This window comes from Seriola lalandi, unplaced genomic scaffold (assembly GCF_002814215.2).
Source record: "Seriola lalandi dorsalis isolate HSWRI2012SDOR001 ecotype SW California unplaced genomic scaffold, Sedor1 jcf7180002054671, whole genome shotgun sequence".
NCBI lineage: Eukaryota > Metazoa > Chordata > Actinopteri > Carangiformes > Carangidae > Seriola > Seriola lalandi.
The window spans coordinates 1,587,804-1,611,014 of record NW_019525224.1 but is presented as its reverse complement, the minus strand read 5'-3'; the positions used below and the strand labels follow the sequence as shown (position 1 = coordinate 1,611,014).

Here is a 23,211-nt window from a genome sequence, read left to right as displayed (position 1 = left end):
ACAGTTAGTAAACTACCGCAGCTAGCAATGCAGGAACACGCTAATCCAAATCAGTCACAATAGCTCTCTGAGCCTCTTTTTATTTTTTCTGTATTAACTTTGTTCTCAGGGTTGCACATCATTTTTATTAAATAAGGATTTCATGGAGGGGAAGATAAAGCTCTCTGAGCTGTCTTGTTTGCTAAATGTTACTGACTTAGTGACTTCCTCCATTTTGGACTCTGGTTCTCTGTTTCCTTAAAGATCAGCACTGTCCTGTCAAGTTACTGTTGATCAATGGCTAAAATGTATCTGTCAAATTTCATACAGATGTTGAATACAGAAGATTCATGCAGATTTACTCTGCCACTGAGAGATGAACTGATTTTGTTATTTTACATGCTTGTGTGACCGGGCCTTTATCCAGGAAAGTTTTTGAGTGGCAGCCTGTGTAACACACGGATGTTATTCATACTTTCTTTCAACGGGTTTAAGGCAAAACGGAAAATGCCTATGCACGTGAAGAAGAGCTCTCCACCGTGTGTGTATATGATCGGGGGTTGTGGATCCCAGTGAGCGTGTGACAGCTGATGTAGGTGCAAAGTCATGAAAATGCTGGCACTTGTGTGACTGCAACACTCATGTTAGCATGATAATACTGTGCTGTGTTAGTATGTGCGTGTGCGTGTGTGTGCAATGTGTGTCAATGCTGTGGGCAGTATAAGACTAGAAAGCAGCAGTGATGCACTAGCTGCTTGGCTGACTGGGTGCTTTAACACACACACACCTTCCATCTTTTTTTTCACATTTCTCTGTCTCACCACTCAGCCCATTACTCCAGTCTATTCAACAGCCCCCCTCCCCCCTCTCTCTGTAGGAAGGCTGAAGAATGGTGAAGAGAAGAAGCTATGGACAGAGAACAGCTCAGCCACACACAACCTCACAGAGAGAGAGAGAGAGAGAGAGCGCTGAGGCGTATTACTGTGTGCATGACAGAACTCATACAGGACTTACTACAGCAGTGAACCAATAAAGAACACATGAGACCATACAGACATTAAGTCATACTCTCTCTTTTTCTCTATCCTGCAGCACCTTCCCTTTGAGTCACCTTTTTCATTACAACAGCCTCTAGTTCAGTCTTTATCTTCCATTCATACTAAGGCCCTGAGCTGCTGCACAGTGACTGTCACAAGCCCTGTGAGCGTGTTAAAATACATGTGCTGAGCGAAAACAATGCAAGCATAAAAACTGAAACTGTAACAGTAAATAAAAGATACACAAATTATTTATCTGAGCTGATGTAAAAGAAAAGGTAAAAAAAAAAGCCACTAGTGCAAACATGAAATTCATCATGTCTGTGAAATATTTGGTTGTAGGAGCTTGATGGCAAAGTGACAGCTTGCAGGGCTAGTGGGTAAACTACTAACCGCCAACACGCTAGTCAGCTGGAAACATCCACTAGTCACTCACAACAGCTCCTCTCTCTATTTTCTCTGTACACTACCATTTATTCCCTTTTGGCATGTTGGTCTTTTGATTGTTAGAACAAGCTACGACAGCTTCTTCCATTTTGAACCCTCCTCCTCTCCGTTTCCTCAAAGGTTTGGGCTGTCAAGACAGCTTGCTATTTGTCAAATACAGATTGACAAATTTACTTTGCCCGGCAGACTTTTCTACGAATTCCACTGAAATTACTTCATTTTGCCGCAAAATTGGGCCACATGCTCATGTGAGCAGGCCCCTGTTTCTGATCAAGACATTTGTCTATATGATGCATTTTTGCTTTTCCCAATCCCAAAGAGAGATCTCTCTTTTGGAACCTGTTTGCAAGGGATGACGGCACATCTCTTACAAAAGTGTGGTTAAACTTTACTGGAGTTGATGCTGACGATGTTTGTTGCCTCAAGTGAAACAACTCGACATCTAGCGTCATTCAGGTGGAGAAAAAACACAGTTTTCTGGATTCAATTTATTACCAGGACAATGTACAATGTCCTCCTAAGGAAAGGAGGAGGAGAGAAGAGAAGACAGATGATGAAGGACAGTGAGACACACTGAGAAAGAGGGAAAGAGGGAGGTAACTGAGGATGGTTGAAGGGTTTCAGTTAAAAATCCAGACACGTTGGGGCCCTTGTCATTGCTCAACAACACATGCGCACACACACACAGACACACACACACACACCCTTGAGCCTTTTCTCCCCAAGCTGATCAATAGAAGCACCACTTAAGATTGCAGCACAAAAAGAGCTGGAGAGAGAGGGAGAAAAGAAGCCTCCTGAGGAAGAATTAGGACTGATCCAACAGTGAGTGCTACTTAAATCCTCAACTGCAGTTTACAGTATATGCACACATGCATTATCCTGTGTATAGGTTGACCAATGATATTCTAAAGTTATTTACTACACCATACAGAACAGATGTGTGTATGAGGTAGGGATTAAACATTTGAAGACTAACACAGTACTATACTTTTATACTGACCGATATCGCAGTTTAAATTCATATTATTTTCTGTAAATCAAATCAAATCATATGTATTTTTGGTGAATATAGCAAAGATATGTTTGCATAGTACCAATCATAATCACAGACTTCCATGTTCTCCCAGAAGTTTTGTGGAGCCAAGCTACAATTTGAGGCTTGAGTGATATCAATATTTTATAATTATATTGTTGCAATTTATGTTACAGGTATAAGTGATGCTGCCAGTTAACAGCAGTTCAAAGTTTTATTGTTCACATGCCAAAGTACAATGTACAATAAGCAAAGCAGTGAAATGAGGATCCAACTTGGTAGCAAGGTAGACTGTGCAAAACTGCAAAAGAAAACTGATGTAGCTTACATTTGTTAAGATACTGAATTAATGGTACATTTAATATTAGTAAATAATATACCTTTACAATCATGGCAATCACAAGTCCCATTACACATATTGACAATAGCTGCTCTGGCAAGTTAATTGACAGTACCAATGAAAAACTGTTGGTACAACGTTTTGATATCTGACTGACAACCCCTAAACATAAGGGTGACAGGTCCGTATTGTACCTTCACAGTCTAACAGGACATGGCTTCACAGCCCTGATAGGATGGGTTTAAAAGTATAAAGAGCAACTGACAACCTGGTGTCACTCTTTCACACTTGACAACTACTGAGCTACCTCCTAGCCACCTGAAATTGACATGTGTGCAAAAAAAAAGAAAAAAAGGCGGTGTCATGAATGGTAAAAAAAAAGTAAGTACCAATCCTTATGTTATTTTTCAAACATCAAAAATAATAGAGTGGTATTTCTTCTTCCATAAAACTATCTTTGGGTAGCTTAAATGAGCAGGCACTCACATACAGAGATCTGTACGTATGCTGTTTGTCGTATGCTGAGTAAATTTTCAGCTGCTACAGCTTAAGACACAGTTAATTATGCAAATTAAATCCTAGCTTTTGCAATTTTAAAATTTCACTCTTTCAAATGGCAGTTTTGATGTACAAAGGATTAATTGTTGAGCCCTCGTGATATGAGCAAGACATTCTAATTAATCAAGCTGAACACGATCAACTACAATGCAATTCTCACTTTTTGCCTTTCCATCAAAAAACAACTTTTTTTTAACTATTGTGAAATGAGTCTGTAATTTCCCACAGGACAACATTGCCAAGTCTGCGTCATCATTTATTAAAAAAAAATGTGTTCCATCCCTGTTTATTGCATATTACATTTTCTTTATAAATAAATGGATGTTTTAGTTAGATAGATTTATGAAGTGATAAAACAAAGATGGTAGGACAACTGGACAGATATATGGATGTTTTCGTTTCAACGCGCGCGCACTCGCGCACGCGCACACACACAAACACACACACACACACACACACGCACACGCACACAAGGGACACCCATTTAAGGGTAAATTATTTATGAACAGACAGATGCAGCTTTTTATGAAGTTAATAATTGAAAAAAGATGAATTAGAGGGATGGGGGAGGAAGAGTGAGGGGAAGAACTGGAGAGAAGAGGAGCGAAAGAGGGGAGAGACAGGAAGGGAGAGGAAATAGAGATGATATTTTTTAACAGAACAATTTACATTAAACCAACTCAAAATGGAGGGCTGGCCTCCTCACCCTCCTTTCCCCTTTACTGTGTCATCTATATTTCTGTTCTGGTCTATATCTCTCCGTCCCTTGACCTTCCTCTCCTTTTCTTCATTTTTTTCCACATCAATATCGGTCATCTTCATTTCCTCTTACGCCCTTTGTTCACTCTCTCTCTCTCTCTGTCTCAGGCGTCCTAGTTACCATGGCAACGCCAGACATCATGTTTTTACATTAGGTTCTAAATTCACCTGATGGTTATCGTAGTTATGAAAAAACAAAACTATCGGACTGTGGTGCACAGTGTGGGCATTAATCAGTGCTGTGTGAGATGTGGCAGGATAAAGTAACCCTAGAGTTGCATCATGCTGCTGTCTACCAAACCCCAGAGGGATTTCAGCTGATGGAAACACTTCATGCCATGGCAGTGAGGCTGCCTTTGCATCATCTGTTAGGAACAGTGCAACCAGCAGTATAAGGCTACTTATTGAGGATAGTGCATGTCTGACACTGTGTGTGTGTAAAGGTATGGCATAGTGAAGGAAAAAAAAAAAAAAAAAAAAAAAGTAGGGACACCTGTCTGTGATAGCAAGCTGATGTGGTGTGTGTCAGTATGTGAGTGTTTGAGAGCGTGCGTGTGCTAGTGAGTTAGATAATGGTGCTCTTGAGATGGACAAAAATACAGCTGTATCGACCAAGGACAGGAAGAGAGAAGGGCAAAGAGAGAGGGGGGGTGGGGGGGAGAAAGAAAGAGAAAGGGGGAGAGAGAGAGGGAGAGACTCATGCTGATGGTATCTGCTAACCTTCAATTAGCAGCGGTAGTCAGCAGGGCATTGATTAGCCTCTAAATGCCAGAGCAGTGTGCAAACACCAACATCCAAAGAGAGAGAGACACACACACACGCACGCGCGCACACACACACACACACACGCACAGACACACACACACACACACACACACACACATTAATGCCACAAGTAAATTCATAGGGATTTCATGTACATAGATATGATTGGTGAAATGAGGATCAAGAATAATGAATGAATTCTGTTGTAGCTTCCAGCCATGATGCAAGTCCCACATCTGCATTAATCCTGAATGATGAGCAGTGACAGTGGCTTCGTCCACAAAAGATATCATCATATTTCCTTTCAACATGTGTCAGAGGGATGTATATATAGCAAATCTCAACGAAATTTTGAAGTTATTTACTGCAGGGATTTTGTATAGGTTAGTATTAGACTGTACAGGTGTTAATGTGATTGTCTCTACCGTCCGATGTATATTGTTAATAGCAGCTTCTTCTCAAACTGATTTCCTTGCTTGACCAGACCTCCCTGAGTAATTTCAATTAGGCTGTACAGCATGGTCCTGCACTGAAACTGCCCTCCTTAAAGTACTGCCATCTCTCAGAAATAATGAAGTTCTTTCTTACCTTTGTGCTGCTTTTGACCCTTCAGACCATTAGATATTATTGGAAAATCTTAATCAGTGCCTGAGCAGCTTTAGTTTAACTTTGAAGTGGTTTTACTCCAAAGCCAGAAGATGTTTAGTGAGAGTTGATGTATATGGATGACTTACACAAAACCCCAAAGACTGGAAAATAAAGCTTCAGGGACAGGAACTTGTCCAGCTTTGATGGCTTCACATTAATTCAATTGATTTTGCAGGTATGAAGCATGTTACTTATAGTACATACAGTACATTTGGTATTCATTGTTCTGTTTGCCTCCAGTCTTCTCTCGTCTCAGCCGTTTTTTTTGTTGTTTTAATCTCAGCCTTCCTCTGTCATTTGTTTTCTTTCTCTAATTGCTATTCTCTCAAGCTCTCAATCTGTCCAGCTTTTACTGTGTGTGAGCAAAGATGTGTTCTTCAACAAACAGAATTAACAGCATGCTGACTGTGTTGCTGTCTGTGTGTGCGTAAATGTGAGAGGTAAACTGTGTGTAAATGTGGCTAGAAGGACTTGTACGCCTGCAGCAAAACATCAACTTTGCATGTCATATACCAATATGTGACTGTCCTTGTGTATATGTGGACTGTGTCGTCTCTGATGGTGTGTGGGTGTGTGCCTGTGAGTGCATCTTTATGTGTATGTGTGTGTGTGTGTGTGTGTGTGTGTGTGTGTGTGTGTGTGTGTGCGTGTGTAGCTATATATCAGGGTAGACAGTGCCGAGCTGGAAAACAACTGAGTCAGAGTTTCATTACCTGGTCAGACAGCACCAAGACCAAGCACTCATACATTATGCTGCCTGGCAGACACCCACACACACATAGTTTATTGGTCACAGGCTTGGAAAGGCACTTTTGTGTGCGTGCGTGGAACACACTCATATAGCCATTTTCCACCGCTCGACTCTACTCGCCTTTTTTGTTTTCCATCAGGCAAAAGTTGTGGATAGTTGTGGACACTTCCTGGTCGAGTCGAGTGGAGTCCAGTTGAGTCTTCTGATGACCCAAGAACATTTTGATCATAGAAACACCCATCTGACTTGGAATGATCCACTCAGCTTCAACAGAGTAGTGACAGCATGGGCTAAACCACCTCAGAGATGAGGAAAATGACAACAACAAAGTAAACTCATCACGTTACTTATGTGATGAAGACATGAGAGAGGATTTCATCCACAGATTATATTTTTTGTACAATTTAACCACTTTCATTTATGTCAGCTATGAGCTGCTGTAATGACTGCAAATTCCTTCCTAATGTAAGCAAATTAAATCAGAATTTCAGAGATTGTGCAAATGTTAACTTCAGTTTCCTCTGGGCAATGCTGTAAACAATATTTCGAGCGGACAGCCTCTACATGATCTAGAATCAAACCACTAATAGACATTTTTCAACACAGCCTCCATTACCAATTTGCAGCCAGGCCACAAAATCCATACTTCAGTCACCATGAAAACAGACAACCAAACGCTCAGTGTCAGCGTGTTGACAATCAGCTCATGGATCGGTCTCCTTATAACCCTCCCTCCCTGCTCACCCCTGACCCCAGCCATGCTGTCCACCTCTGCTCCAACTCTGCTGGCCAAATCAAAGACAACCAAAATCCAGCAGTGATACTGAGGATGACAGAAACAGAGAACAGCTCTCTTCTTCCTGGGCTGGCAAGAGTGATAAGGTCGGGAAGGTCACCAAAAGTTCAGTTCTGACTTTCAGCAACTCAGAGATGAGAGCAGATGTCTGGCATTTACAAGGCCCCTGCCTCACCCTTCTGTTCGCACCTCCACCGGCAGAAGCAGGTCCCACATCTGCCACTCCTATCCAAACCCTTGTTTTGATTGGTGCTTGAGTGAAAAAGTTGTACTCAACCTACTTACTGCTGCAAATGTAACAGTTAACAGTTGAATTACTACTTATAAACATGATATATGTAACTAAAACTTGATTGCTCCAATCCTTACTGAAGAAGTCTACTGGCCAGTTCTTCAATATTGAAAAGAGCTCCATTTGAGAACCGCATGAATAGGCAAGTCTCTGTGCTGACCTCACAACACAAAAATACACAGCAACAATGGGTGTGAAATTCAATAGCTGCAACCTTTTTACCTCTTCAGTGCCTATAAACAGACACATACATACACACATCACATACACATAAAATGGCACACAACACGTACATGTACACACACACACACACACACACACACACACACACACACACACACACACACACACACACACACTGCAGCCACTGCACTCTGCCAAATGCCTGGTTTCTAAATAAGAGGCAGTCATAAAATATAGATTAAAATGTCCTTCATAATTTACATCTACAAGGCACAGCAGGCACACACACACACATACACACCCACACTACCGTTGCCCTCTCTTTGTGTGTACACTGTATGTGTGTACAGGGAAATGGGAAAACTAGGACACAACAGCTTAAAAAGGAAAGGGAGGAAGACAAGAAAAAGAAACATATGAACAAAAACTGTTCCCTCTCTGTTACCATGTATGACCACTTCTCTCCCTGTGCACCTGACCTCTCTTCTCTGCAATTACTCCTAATACACACACACACACACACGCACACGCACACGCACACACATGTGAATCATGTCCAGTCATTGAAATCATTCTTCTCACATCAAAGAGTGACTCAGTTTTGATTTAATATTGTAAGTCAGTTGCTTTTAGGTTTGTAATTACAGCAGTGTTTTTGTCAGTGAGGCAGAGATTTAAAGATTTTTGCCTCTATGTGTGTGTGTGATGGCTGGCTAACCAACCTAGTGCTTAGTGAGAGCAATAACGTGACCATCATCTGTCTTAATATCTGCAGTTGATTCACCAGCATTAAGCTACAGCAGCATAGAACATGTCAACCTCCACAGTGTGAAGCAGAGGAGAGACAATAAAAGTATGAAAGAGGAAGAAGAGGCAAAGAAAATAGAAAATGCAGGATAAGAAATAGGAATGACATAAAGCAGAGGTGTAAAGCCGGATTTCAATGACATAAATTCTCACTGCTTTGAAATATTTGGCTTTTAGTAAAATATTTTGTAAACAAAGATGGATTGCTATGAAATTTGGTAACACATTTATGTCCCCCCCAGGATAAAATGCCATTTCTCTGGTGGCCACTCAAGTGCCACCATCATATCAAAATTAACATTTTTCCAATACTTAATATTGGATTTGGTTTATGACCAAATACCTGCAAAAATCATTCCCATCAGCCTCAGCTGTTCTTTGTTTTTAGGGGTAATTAGCAAATGTTAGCACGCTAAAACGCTCAACTAACATGGTGAATATGGCAATAACATTATACCCACTTAACATGTTAGCATTGTCATTGTGAGCATGTTAGCAAGCTGACGTTAGCAGCTTAGCTGAAAGCACCACTGTATTGAGGTGCAGCCTCACAGAGCTGCGAGTCTTGTGCAGCATTTCTTTGCGTGATGCTTCTGTAACTTCTTTAACAGTTTGTGCTGTTCTGTTTCTAATCTTGGTTGTGGCTCTGACAAAACTCATTCTGCTGGTTTATAGTACAGTTGTCTATCAGAGCACAAAGCACTGCGCTGCCACAGAGCCTTGCTTTAATTACGTTAGTGTCTATTTTGAGACGGGTATAATTAACAGGCTACCTACGTTCTCAATCGTAATGTGCTATTCATGAGATACTAGTAGAGCACATTCAAATGTCAAAACTTGCATCCATGTGACAACAAATGTAAAAAAATATGTGTTTTTCTCATATTGTTTTCATTACTTTGTGGCTTATCAGTAGGTGTATCAATTCCAACCAACAACATCGGCATATATTTTTGAACAACTCCCTGTTCATTTTGCATCAAATATAAACTCAAATGTTGACTACCCTCACTAAATCTCATTAAAAAGTGATTTCTTTTTAAATTGATTTTTTAAACTAATCAATTCCAAATCAGGTTATCTGGTTCCCTTAACCACCCTCTGAAAACCATACTTTGGAAAAATGATATGTTAATCTTATAGTCAGGTGTCTATTTTTAGCCTGGCCTAATTAGCTGCACTGGCAGTTGGCTGACAGATTGAACACAGAACAGAAAAGAATTCAGGCACAACAACATAGAGAAATGTTTGTACAGAGACGTCTAAACTGTACGACGTACAAACACTACATGACACAATTTATTTTGTGACAAACTGTCTATGTGAGGAATTTTTCAAATTTATATCAATCTTGAAAGTTCAATGACCACTTTGGGTGTCACTGACTGTCATTTATCAGTTTGTCAGTACACCATATGTTTTCTACCATGGCATATATATAATGATGAGTGATGATTAATTTTCTGGGAAATTCCATTAATAAAAGCACTTTTACAGTAGATGAAATAACCACATATTTTCTCCTAATCCAGTGAATTAAATATCTGATAAATCCACGTAATTCTTCACATGGATAAAAAAATCTTATTCAGAAAATCCGAATGCAACACTGCTCATAGTGGTGTCACAAAACCACAGCTATTAAAGGCATAGCTTGGTAGTAACAGTAAGGCAAAATCGCTTCCAGATGACAAATTTATTTCACCTTATGGCATATACTGTATCATCCCATCGATCTGCCCTAGTGTGTGTCTGTGCGTATGTTTGCAAACAGCACCTACTGTAAACAGAACAATACTCTGTATCTGTGGTCTGAACAGCAGCAAATGAAGACTTTCTGCCTTTGCAGAGGAATGGAAATGTGATTAGACTTAAATGCAGGGTGCTTCATCAACCTGTATTCTATAAACTCAGAAACACACACACACACACACACACACACACACACACACAGGCTACGTGAGGCATAGGGATGTGCCAATGTGCAAACCCCTAAGGACTGACTCCCATGCTAACTCCCTCCCTCCCTCCCTCCCTGTGCACCTTTTCTCTCATCCATCACTCTATTCATCATGCTTTACACCTAAGGGAGAATATTTCATTTCTTCTCAGCCCCTCCTCCCCTCTCTCTCTCCCTCTCAGGGGAGTATGGTCCATGTTCTATCTCTCTCAGCACCTGAGATCCCAACCCTTGTTGTGACTTACACACATCCCTTAACAGAACTCTACTACTGGACACACACACATATATGTAAATGGAGGTTTGCCTTCATGGCTGACTGATCGCAAAACTATCTAAGTGACTGACATAAAACTATTTATTTTAGACAAAATAACCATTCCAAACTATTCTGTTGTGTTTTGTTGTTGGGGTGGTCTTGCAGAGAAAGAGCACACCATGATAGATACATTTATACAGTTGTTGATCAGCCCCCTTTTCTTTCTTTCTCTCTCCAGACCATTCTTTACAGAAATATACTGTAGGAATGATTATTAATTTTAACACAGTTTGAAAAGGTTATGATCACACTACACCTGGCGGGCACCTTTTTTGCTTTGCCCTTTACCTTTCTGTAGTAACATGTCAGATTCTCAATCTCGACCGGACTAAATCTCTAAATTCTCCTCTGGTCACTTAGAACTCAGCTTACACACATACAAGGTTTTCAGTCGTTCCACAAAGTCATGAATGTGTGTTACATTTCTGGAAGCGTTAGTTTTTTCCGTGCTTAGAAAACCAACACTAATGATTGGCGGCCTGGGTAACCAGGGGCGACAGTAGCAAGGCATCATGGTCCTGTTCTTAGCAGTGCGGTGTTGTGGCATGGTGTGGTGAGACAGGTCCATGTGCCTGTCATATGATGCTGGCAGCACCAGTCTGGCAAGAGCAGTGAGGAGGTTAGCGAGAGAGAGGCTGTGTGTGTTTGTGTTTGTGTGTGTGTGTGTGTGTGTGTGTGTGTGTGTGTGTGTCTGTGGTTTTAAAGAGCTACAGGGCAATTCATGGGGCTCTGGTAGAGAGCTAGTTGTGTGTGGGTGTCTGTGTATATGCTGCCTTCCCTAAAGGACCTTCTCTGAGCCTTTCTGATGTTATGCACTGTGACGTGTTTTGCAGACTTTATCTAAAAGGCACTGTTGGTTCGCACACACACACACACACACACACACACACACACACACACACACACACACACACACACACACACACACAGGAAAGACAAAGGGCAATGCCATGAGAAGCTGTAGCTAAGTGAAGTCAAAAACACACTGAGTGGGTCTCATACACATGGACATACACCCCATGTGTTTCTTCTCAGAACTAACCTTGTCCTTGATGGCTGATAATAGCAGATATGAGAAGCATCATTCTGTCTTTAACATTTTTCATCACTCTATTTGACACTATCTCACATAAAACCTGAATGCCCTGTGACAAATTAAATGAGACTTCTCATTCCTGTGAACAGTATGTAGAGCTGTTTTTTTTGTTTGTTTTTTTTTTTAAACAAAATTCACTTCTTCCAGCCTCTCGGACATTCATATTTGATGATTTTCTTTACGTGACACTACATATATACGAATAATGAGACTAAAACACTTACAGAAGCATCATGCAAAGAAATACTGAATAACACTAAGGCCTCAATTATACTCCCTTGCAGACGCACACATGGACAGCTGAAGACAGTTGCGGACACCACAGACACATGGTTGTTATGATACTTTCTAAATTTACGCAGACCCTCGTGAACTTGCAGATGCAAGAAGTATAACGCTGCATAACAGTTTTTTGAGATAGCATACAAACATGTTCACATTTACAATGCTAACATGCTAATGTTTAGTAGATATGTTCCTCTTGTTCACCATCTTAGTTTACTGCGTTAACATTTCAAGTATTGCACAAATTTAAATTCTGACTCAATGATGGCGTCTGAGGAAAGGTCAACGGATCAAGTTACAGCAATTCATCCTGAGGGGGGGCCATGAATGTTTGTACAGCAATCCATTCAATACTTGTTGAGACATTTCACTAAAAACTAGGATGAGGATCATTAAAAGTCATTAGGATTCACTCTCTGGGGATCATGAATGTCTGTAAGAGATCACATGGAAATCCATGTACCAGTTGTTGTGATAGTTCAGTCTGGAGCCATGCTGAAAAAACAGACAGTGTATAAAACGATTGATAATCAATCAAATGATCCACATGTCATCTAACCTAACATTTTAATGAAACACTCTTGGGGAAATGTATACTACTTGTTTCCTCCTCAGTAAGTATCACTGAGATGTTGCTGAGTCAGACATCTATCCATTTTCTAAACCGCTTAGCCTGTTCAAGGTCACAGGACACTGGCGCCTATCCCAGTATGCAGTGGTTGCCAGTCTATCACAGGGGCTGGAACACACAGACAGACAGATTTATACTCACATTCACACCTACAGGCAATTTAGAGTGGCCAATTAACCAAACCTGCATGTCTTTGGACGGTGGGCGAGTGAGGAGAACATGCCAACTGTACACAGGAAGGTCCCAGCCAGACAGTGAAACCAACCACTGAACCAGGACCTGAAGCTTCAGCACAGCCAACAGTAGGATATCGTTGTTGGACAAGGCAGCTCCAAATATCCAAATGAAACTGAGCATTTTCAGATACAGTAAGAGCTTAGCTGACTTGGAGTGGGAGACGGTTGTTTCTTACAGAGCCATAATCAAACAACCATCCCTTCTTCTATGGATATTGAAATTGTACAGCACAGAGCAGCTAGAGTATACAACATTAAAGACATACTGGGATAATTATAGACATACATGGAAACAAAGACACAGAAATAACACGCTCCCAAAATCTCAGGTATGGGATCATGGTCCTCTCTGTTGCTAGGATACGGTTCATTTCTCTGCTGTGACAATCTCACTTTCATGATGCAGACTCTTTCTCTCGGTTCTCGCTCTCTCTGCTCACATCCACACACACAGCTGGCCTAAAATCTGCGAATGACGCGTGCTTGTGTGTGTGTGTGTGTGTGTTAATTAGCCAGCTGCATTATCCAAGAGACTAATGACCTCTCATCATGGGTAGCAGGATTACGAATTGAATGTCTTGATGAATTGATTGAAAGAGCCAATCAGGTGCTTTATAGAGAGCTTAATAAATTGATCTATTCGGTTTGACTGGATGAGGAGAAAGCGACAACTGCTGTGACAGCATTAAAGGAGAGAAGGTGAAGACAGGGACAGGAAAATTATAAGAGAGATAAAAGTAATAGGAAACGGGGGGGGGGGTTGATGGAGAAGAAGAGGAAGGACAAGAGAGGAAAAAGGTGAAATGATGATATGAGGAAGGAAGTGAGGAAGAGGGACAGGCAAAGAAGAAAGAAAATAAGAAAAGGAGGAGAGGGGAATAAAAGAGAGAGGATGTGAGGAGAGGAGAGACAAAGGGAGGATGCTGAAAATCACAAAAGAGGAGGAGGGGAGGGAGGAGAGAGGTGTGCAGGAAAAATCAAAGGCAGCTCAGCACTGCAGGATGGTGGCAGACTGACGCACACTTCAAACACACACACGCTCTCTCAACAACACACAGAAACACACAAAAACTTCAAACATCCGAGAGTGAGTGTGTGTGTAGTGAAGGCTCTGTCTATCGATGACCTTCTTAACCTGGCTGGAAGGGATCTATAATGACACGCACACATAAGCCGATTCAAAGCTTCACATACGCTGGTCAATAACCACATATGTGTGTGTCACAAGCTTGTGTACACGCACACACACACATGCGGACGGACACTGTGGACACACACATTAAGGCCTAGCGTAGTGAAGCACAGTCATACTTTGTTATTAATACAAAGCTCTGACCAGCCCAGAGGTCACATGCAGCATCATCAATGCCTATCTTTAACCTTTTCACACATAGCTGATCTATACACAGCTGGGGATGATGCCTGTCCTGTTTCTTCCTTACAATTATGAAGTTTGCTAATATCAGCTTTTAAAAGTTCAAGTCAGTAAAATGGAAAATAGGTGTCCCTTTTCTCATTGATAAGCATTTTCCAAACTGTTTATTCATAGACAAAGGAATGGGTCAGACATTTTTCGGGGTCACTCTGCAACTGAGCAGCAGATTAGGAGGAGCAACTGGTTCAACATATACATTATCATTATTTTATTATTATTTTCAGCATTGTGAAGTTGCATTTTATTACTTTTAAGGTAAACAACAACCTCAATGCCCGGTGGCCTCATGGATAATTTACCGACTATACAAAACTATGAAAGTTTGTTGAGGGGTAATCTCTTTCCATCACTTCCGTATGTTTAATGGCATGTAATATATAAGTTCCCTTATCAGCAGACACAAACCAGATCTGTGAAATCAGCATTGTAGCATACTGTTATCAGACAAACTGCAATGTACTACACCATACAGTAGTTACCAAGTTAATCCCAAATTGTTTCAAAATCCAATCAATGAATTCCAGTTGCTGAATCTATACAAAGAAACAGAAGCACTACATTTTAAAGGATAAGGCTGGAAACATTCCATATTTTTAGATATGGTCAATAAATCCCATAAAAAAGGCCAAAACCCCTAAGCTCCAGAGGCAGCCCATGCTGTAATTTTGTTTTTAAAAGAAAGGCTAAATCATTTCCTAAAACAGCTGGGAACTGTAGTTTTCAGCAAACATAATTAAAACAGGAGTAAATGGTGCATATGCTGGGGACCAGTATCATCTACATTAGGGTGAATGTTAGATTAAGTCAAGTGTTTGTGTTCATAGCAATGAAGGGACATATGGGTATGGTATGATATATTGTGGTTCAATCATGTGTTATAAAAGGTTTTTGGACAACAGTGAAGATCTATGAAACAGAGGGACGCGATATATCAGGCTTGGATACACTTGAGAGAGTAGTCATTGCTGGTTTCTTTCTGTGGGATCTGTTGACATTTAACCTGACATGCCAGATGGTTTGTTACACAGAACCATCTGGCCACCTGGGTAATTTACCAATTTTACAAAACTATATTAAATTTGTTGCTGAGAGGTGTTGCTAAGATGTAATCTTTTTCCATCAACAGAGCCATCGCTTTGTGGGAAACTGTTTGGAAAACGAAGATGATTGGACGAACCATCTGTCAATCACATGACGTAGTAGGAGAGCGCCAAAGAGGAAACACAACATCAGCCAGCCACAGTTTGAGAAGCTTTAAAAGCTACTTAGCATGTCAGTACATGATTCTTGCCATCTTTGTGAGGAAAGGCTACGAATAAAAGGCACTGTTACGAATATCAAAACTGTTGCTTCTCCACAGCTGCCTGTAGTCATAATAGTCCAGCTGCCTCGCAAGGTTAGTTGACATTAGGAAAAATATCAAGCTCATCCTTTAAACTCCATGAATGAATGATTCTTACAACAATCTTCTCTGGGTCTTGTAGTTAAATTAGCAAATTCTCAATTCAGTTGTTACAATCTTTACACATAAAAAACAAGACTTTTTCCTGAACCCCGAAAGGACTCTGTTGCTCTCTAGTGTTCAGTGCATTTAGTTAGACTGCAAATATTTGCCTAAAAGTATTTCTTTGCAACATTTTTTACCAAAAATGGCGATTGAATGTTTGTGAAAGTAAAAACATGGGAAGTAAACTTCTCAGAAAACCTGTCATATTTACCTCCACTTTAAACGACATTGAAGTCGTGCCCCTGTGGAGGTCGTCGTATTCCTTCACGAGCACAGGGAACATTATCATTACAATTCACGTACCGCCACCTCAGAACTCATACACACAAACCCACGCAGATATCTATCTGGTTTCCACAACAACAGGCAGCAAACTGTCTGCCAGCTTCCTCCCTCTCCGTCTCTCTCTCTCTCTCTCTCTCCTTCCCATTTTCTATAACTCTCTTGTCTGCCGTCTGTCTATCCCTTCTTCTCTTCCCTCTGTTCCTTCCATCTCCCTCTGGTCTACTTCCCTTCTTTCCCTCTAAAAGTCCATCGAGACACAAAGTGTTTTTCTGTTGTCAGATGTTGTGCGTGTATGTGCGTGTACGTGCTGAAGTCGAACAGCAGCTGCGTCCTTAATTTCTTTCTCTTCATCAGTCCCTCTATCTTACAATTGTGTATCAGATGCCACAAAAAACAACAACTGTAATGAGGACAGGGGACAGATGAGAGAAGTACAGATCAGACCAACTGAAATAGTGTTGAAAGTTGTACTGGAAACTGCTGGTCCCCCATCTTCTCTGCCTCAGCTGTTATTTGGAAAGATAGCAAAGAAAAAGCTGGTATGATAAAATCATAGAAATTGCTTTCGAGAGATTTTTTTTTTTAAAGCTGCAACAAAATGTAAATAAATATCTTGAACTGGTTTGATCCCCATCTCCAGCTTGTGCTGTTTGTGCAGTATGTGTGTGTGTGTGTTTGTCTACCACTGACTTCATTTATGTCTACAAGCAGGTCTAGGCTTTGAACAAATAAGGTTGAGCATACAGGCACACACATAATGTAAGGCTGGTGAATTGTGAGGATGCAATGAAGCACTTACTGTATAGAAAGTGAAGCCTAAGGCCAATGCCTCAGTAATGCACAAACTGGTGCACACGCACAAAAATAAACAAATAAATACAAGTTCGCTATTGCTCTAGGCTCAATCTTACAATCCACTGATGCTATTAAGAGGAGTTCTGTACATCCAGTACAGTAGAGGTGAAAGAAAGCTCAGCTGTTTACACAAATTAACAAAAGCCCACCAATACACAGTACTGGTATTAGTGTATGTCCTTACAGATATACAAAAAAAATAATTCAGCAAATAGATTTTTAATGCTTAATAGACTGCATTTTTTAAATTTATATTTGACCCTTATTTTTCTTGATAATGCGCGACTCCTTACCTCGGTTGGACGTTTACAATGACAACACAGAGGCACTAGTTCATATAAAAGTAACCAAACTGACAATTTGCTAAGCTCCATTCCCCTTAGTTAGTGTTGCTATGTTAAGCTTTACACTCACACAGAGCTAACGGGGTCAGGTTTACCATCAAAATCTTACAGATTTTCAAAATAATGTGTCTCTAATTTCAGACAGTGGTGGGCAAAAGCTGCTTTTCATTTCTAGTTGTTTTTTTGTCACCTGAAATTACAGCTGCTGCTAGCAGAGTTTATCAGTTGCCGCTAGCTAATTAAGCTAAAGTTTGGCCACTAGGTAATTGAAAAGGTACTTAAATATGCTCCTGGTAGCTGATATTGAGTTACAAGAAACAAATTTTTGTATTGCACATTATCCCTAGCTGGTCCCAGTGATACAAGAGAAATGCATGAACAGTCTGCTTCATTCTAACATAACACTGTTTAGGTGACATGCTAATGTTTGTATCTTATGTTATAGAAGATAAGCGGCACAATGTTTAACCCATACCCTGCATTTTTGCTTATGAATTTTTGGTTTTGGAGAGAGCGAAAAAAACAGATGATAAGCTACTAAACAGATGCACTGAACGGTCAATTCGTCACTGAAAGTCACTAGGAATCTGAATCTAGTTTCTATTAGGGTAAAAGTACCTGCGGAGATTTTAACAATTAATCAAAAATCTCTGTGGTGGAAGCTTCTTCTTTGAAACCTGAGTGAAAACTGTTTGAAGACTCATACAGCACTGACAACATGCAATCTATTTAAAATCCGCTATCATTGTGTGTGTTACTTGTGTGTGTAAGTGTATGTGTCACATCGCCCTTGGACATGGGCTTGAGGAATGTGTTGAGAGGAAGGCAAAACACTGGGTTGCCACAGCAACTACCCAAGGCCGGGGGAAACAGATGGGGGGGTGTCATCAAGAGACGAGGTGAAAGAAAAAAAAAAAAAGAGTGGGACAGAAGGAGTTGAATATATTGTAAGAGAGAAAGAAAGGGTGAGAGAGAGAGCGAGCTAAAGAGAGGATGCAAGCCAAAATGGGAGGAAGGAGAGTGAAAAAAGAGTGGGGGTTAATTTAAAGAATCTATAATACATTTAACATTAGCATAATCCACAATTGCAAAAAATCCGTAATTTTTTTTGAATGTATGAATAGGTGTCCCACTTTGGAGCTATTTTCCCCATCTTTTATTGGTATGAGTAGGATGTCTCAAAGTCTTCTGGTTACTTTGAGGGGAAGTCAAATGTAGAGTGTAGTTTAAACACAGCTCAGTCTGGCCTGTTTCTGCTTCGTGTCCACTGTCACATTCTCTCCATTCTCTCTTAAATAATCAGCTTTCTTCCTCTTTCCCTCCTATTCTTTTTGCCTTTCCTGTCAACCACAATATGTCTCTCTTCTTTAGCTCTGTCTTTTATTTTTCCCTGACACCATTTTGTCATCCTTCACCTTTATACTTAGTCCTGAAATATATTTTTTCAACTGTGACTAGTTACTACACTAAACAATACTATTAACTGTACCCACCCAACCCAACTGTTGACCAAAGAGAGAGCTAAAGATTATGGTGTTAAGTAAACTGAAAACATAATATACAACATAAATCAGTTCACTTTCAAATTCAGAGTCAGTTTTCAGCAGCTACAACAACCAAGCATTTTGGTTTTCCCTAACGTTCCTCGCCTCTGCTGAGCGTTTTCTCCATAGCAACAGCATGCAAGGCTCATGGATTCGGAAAATATTGAGACCCATCTGCTAAAATGTCAGACGAAAAAAAAATTCCCAGACACAAAAAGGAAACCGGTCGCCACATAACATAAACCCATAGGATTGTTACATTGACTGTCAGAGTCCCCTTATTAAAAAATGAGAATACAGAATGAGGAGAAATACTTGAGGAAACCAGTGTCCCCTCCATCTCAACTCTATAATCGCAATGTGAAGGTGCAAACAAAACCCAAATGTAAACTCAGTATTTTTCTCCTGTTAGCTAACTTACCAGGTTTAGCTAGCTAACCAGTTTCAGCGCCAAGGAAAACTGCTGATGAGAGGAACTGCTGCACAGCTCAACACCTCTGATTAATGTGGCTGTGCACCCCGGAGCGAGAAAAGTTGTGATTTTGATGTGTAAAGTCAACTTTGAACAGTACATGTATATATTTTCCTTCATCCATGTTCTGGTGTAGTAATAAAAAAAGCCACTATAATAACCCTGTGTAGCCAAAATGCGTGGAATACGCACAGTCGTTTTTTTCTCACTTTACTTCCATCCTTTTCACACCGTGACCACTCTCAGTGATATAATTCCATGTCTTTTATAAAGTTAGATCTACTGCTAGATCTCAGTGTGGGTCAGTCCCATCAAATGGTTATGCAGCTCATTCTCTCACTCAGAACAGAAGGATACATGCATGCAGGAGGAGAGGGGAGGGGATGAGGCACATAACCTCTGACACATCTCCAATGAACACCTCATCAACTCACACACACAGTGCGTTTTTTTGACTCTATAGCAACAGTAATCTGTCATGTCTCTGTCCCGTCCCTTCACCCCTGACTAGAAATGCAATACCAAGATATATTAAACACAAACATATACACAAAAGGCAAGCGCGCGCGCGCACACACACAGATAACATATCCTAATCAATAGGTGTACTGTTATTTCAGCCCTCTACTCTGAGTATCAATAGCTTCGTTGTGATTAAAAATATACTGTGCCTTTGGATAAGGTTAAAGCCAATGACACGTGTCTGTTAGTGTGGGTGTTTGTTAGTGTGTGTGTGTGAGAGAGAGAGAGAGAGAGAGAGAGAGAGAGAGAGAGAAAGAGAGAGAGAGAGAGAGAGAGAAATTTGGAGCCTCTTTTTCTCTAATATTCAACGCTGCATTCATAGAAGTATCCAACTTGACCAACATCATCATCATCATTAGGGCTGGGTTGAAAAGATCGATTTTCTAATTCAAATTGATCTTCATTTGAATAATCCAACATCGATGCATAAAATCCCGAGATCGATCTTTTAATATATGCTTTTTCTATGGCCTTTTCCCGTGGATGTGTGGAGCTGTAACCCTGTTAGACCTACGTGATCAGCCTCTTTGCGCAAAGAGATATTGCCATGTGACAGATAAAAAAACATGGTAGTCACAGCTCTAATGAAGGCAACAGCAAGAATGGTTGCATTTTAGATTTAAAAACTATGAAAACAGCATTGTTGGGCAAAACATCACCACAAGTCTGTTTATGTTGGCTGCTGGCTTCATATTGAAAAGTGGTAGAAACATTTAGCATATTCATAACTTGACAACTCCAGTGGCCTGAATTATGAAAAGTCTGGGATGTAAAACTGATGCACAGGCCAGGATAGATTGATATAACGCAACACTGTGTGTTCATCACAGTTATAGATCTAATTAACCTCTTCCCACTGCTCCGTATTGAGATAGAGCTGATGCTCTTCTGTGGATTAGACTCATAATTCTCAATTAGCGTATCATATATTGAACTTGTGTGCTTTAGGATTTAAAGGACTTAGAAGCATAACTAATTTAGATTGGCATGAGGGAATTTTGGCACGAGCATGACAGGGTTAGTCGACAGCCATTCCCATTAACCACCGAATCAGTGCTGATGTAGACAGTTTAATAAATAAAGGACCCAAGGGTGATGAAGAGCCGACACTCAATAACAAAGTCAAAGTAGCTGCTCATGTTGAAGCCCAGCAAGGGGGAAAAGATTGTATAAATTATGCATTGTATAAATCATAAAGACCTTTAAATGTGACATAAAATCATTTTGATAAAGTAATATTTTCAGAAAAGCATTCATCTCCTTTGCAACTTCAGCGACAGAGACGATACGTTTTCTGATTCTGTTTCATGTCTTCAATAAAAATAAAGTGTCACCATCACTGCATTTATTTTACTCTCCACACGGATCTTCTTACAAAATGTTCTACAAAGCATCTGAAAACGATCAATATGTTGCTGTTACTGCTGTGGATCGTAGTTTCTGCCTGAAAAATTCATGGTGCACAGTGCTTTTCTCCTGAAACACAGCTGCACAATTTACATGTTTAACCAGTCAAAACTACTAAGGTGGGGATCCATTGACATGAATCTGTTAATTCAAATCTAATAGCAAAGTATTAGACTGATTTTATAGAAAAATGAGCACTAGTTGTGATAAGCACAAATGTTTCACTGTAACTTCTGATGCATAAAAAACAGTTTGTATCATTTCTTCATCAGTGTGGGCGGAAAATGCTAATGCTGTGAAGATCTCACACCATCCTTCAGCTCTCCACAACTAACTAACTGTAACACCAGCTGTAACATGAACAACACCTTCCACCTACAGTACACTGCACGGTTATTGTACATATGTACAGATGGGTCACAAATTAAAGGGAAACATGGAAGAACCAAGTAAGGGCCACTATGTGCCAGAATAACAGCTTCAGTGCACCTTGGAAATTGATTCTACAATTCTCTGGAAGAATGAACACCACTCTTCTTTGATGGTGGTGGAGAGCACTTACACTTCGGTCCAAAATCTCCCATAAGTGTTCAATTGGGTTGAGATCTGACTGTGAAGGCCATAACATATGATTCACATCATTTTCACACTCATCAAACCATTCAGTGACCCCTCGTGCCCTGTTGATGGGGGCACTGTCTTCCTGTTTCTACACTCATATTTCGGGTTTGTCTCCTGTCTGTGCCCTTCACATACCCACTGCATGGACAAGCTAATGTGCATGTTAAGTACAGTATTCTGCTGCATTGACCATGACAGATTCACTACAATTATAGTGACCCAATCAACATAATGTGATATTCGGTCCATCTCTGTAACGAGATGTATTTTTTCCCCAGGAGGTCAGAGCAAGGACCTGTAGCTGGAGGAGATTGGTTTCTTGCTCAGAGATACTTTGTCAAGGCCAGTGCAAGAGCTGGACTCCTGGTGCTTTAGTTGAAAGACAGTAACTCTGTGTAAAGCACACGGTGCCCTCTCCCTGAACTCCATCAGTTGTTATGGCATCTATCCAGTGGCTACTTGCTGCATTCAGGGACTGGAAGCTGAGCATTTGGAGCATTAGCTCAGTGGGTCATGCCGAGTGACATCTTCAATTAGCCTTATTCAGTTCACAGTTTTGGACTTGAGACTATAAACAATCTTGAGACATGTCCATCTGTGACAGTCTTGTTCCTGCCACATTTTAGTGTGACTGTATGTCATCATACACTATGAATTTGGTGATAATATTTGGAAAATGAATTGCACTGTACTGCACTGTATATGTCGCTGTATGTGTATGTCATTCCAGTGAATGTGTGAGGCGGGCGTGTTTATAAAGTGTGTGGTCAACAAGTGCTGACCTTGCGTTCTTTGTCTCCATACTCCAGGCCCAGCGTATCCATGGCACGGACGATGGCAGCCAGAGATTGGATGGTGTTGCTGTAAACGACAGGCTTGTACTGCTTTACGTCGTCGCCAGAGAAACCGTCCTCATGGATGATCCTAAACACACACAAATGCACACACATTAAACAATGGGTCAAGTACTTCATGATTTTCTTTTGTTCACACACAAAATAATTTGTAAAAATCCATTACATACTACTTATAGCACTTACTGGATTATTATTATATAGTATGTCATGAACAGAAAAGTCTGTAAAGCCAAGTGTGCTAACCTGAAAATACAGAAGGTATAGATACCAAATGTACTGTATGTGTTCCTGGGATATATTAAAAGGGTTAGGTAAATAAAGGAGGTGTTGGAAGAATGGAGGTGGGAGGTTAGAGAGAAACACAGGTGGTTGAAGGAAGGTTACAACAAAAATGCAAAAGAAAGAGAGCAGGAAGAGAGGAAAGGAGGGAAGGAGGG

At 40.5% G+C, this 23,211-nt stretch overlaps 1 protein-coding gene across 2 annotated transcripts in view; it reads right to left on the bottom strand.

The window, feature by feature from the left end:
- LOC111666045 (guanine nucleotide-binding protein G(o) subunit alpha) overlaps positions 1-23,211 on the bottom strand; it is an 85,898-nt gene that overhangs the window by 43,435 nt on the left and 19,252 nt on the right. For both annotated transcript variants that reach the window (XM_023421241.2, XM_087177983.1), the window contains one exon: positions 22,700-22,841. In XM_023421241.2, coding sequence (XP_023277009.1) covers positions 22,700-22,841 — 142 coding nt within the window. The remainder of the gene's footprint in view (positions 1-22,699; positions 22,842-23,211) is intronic.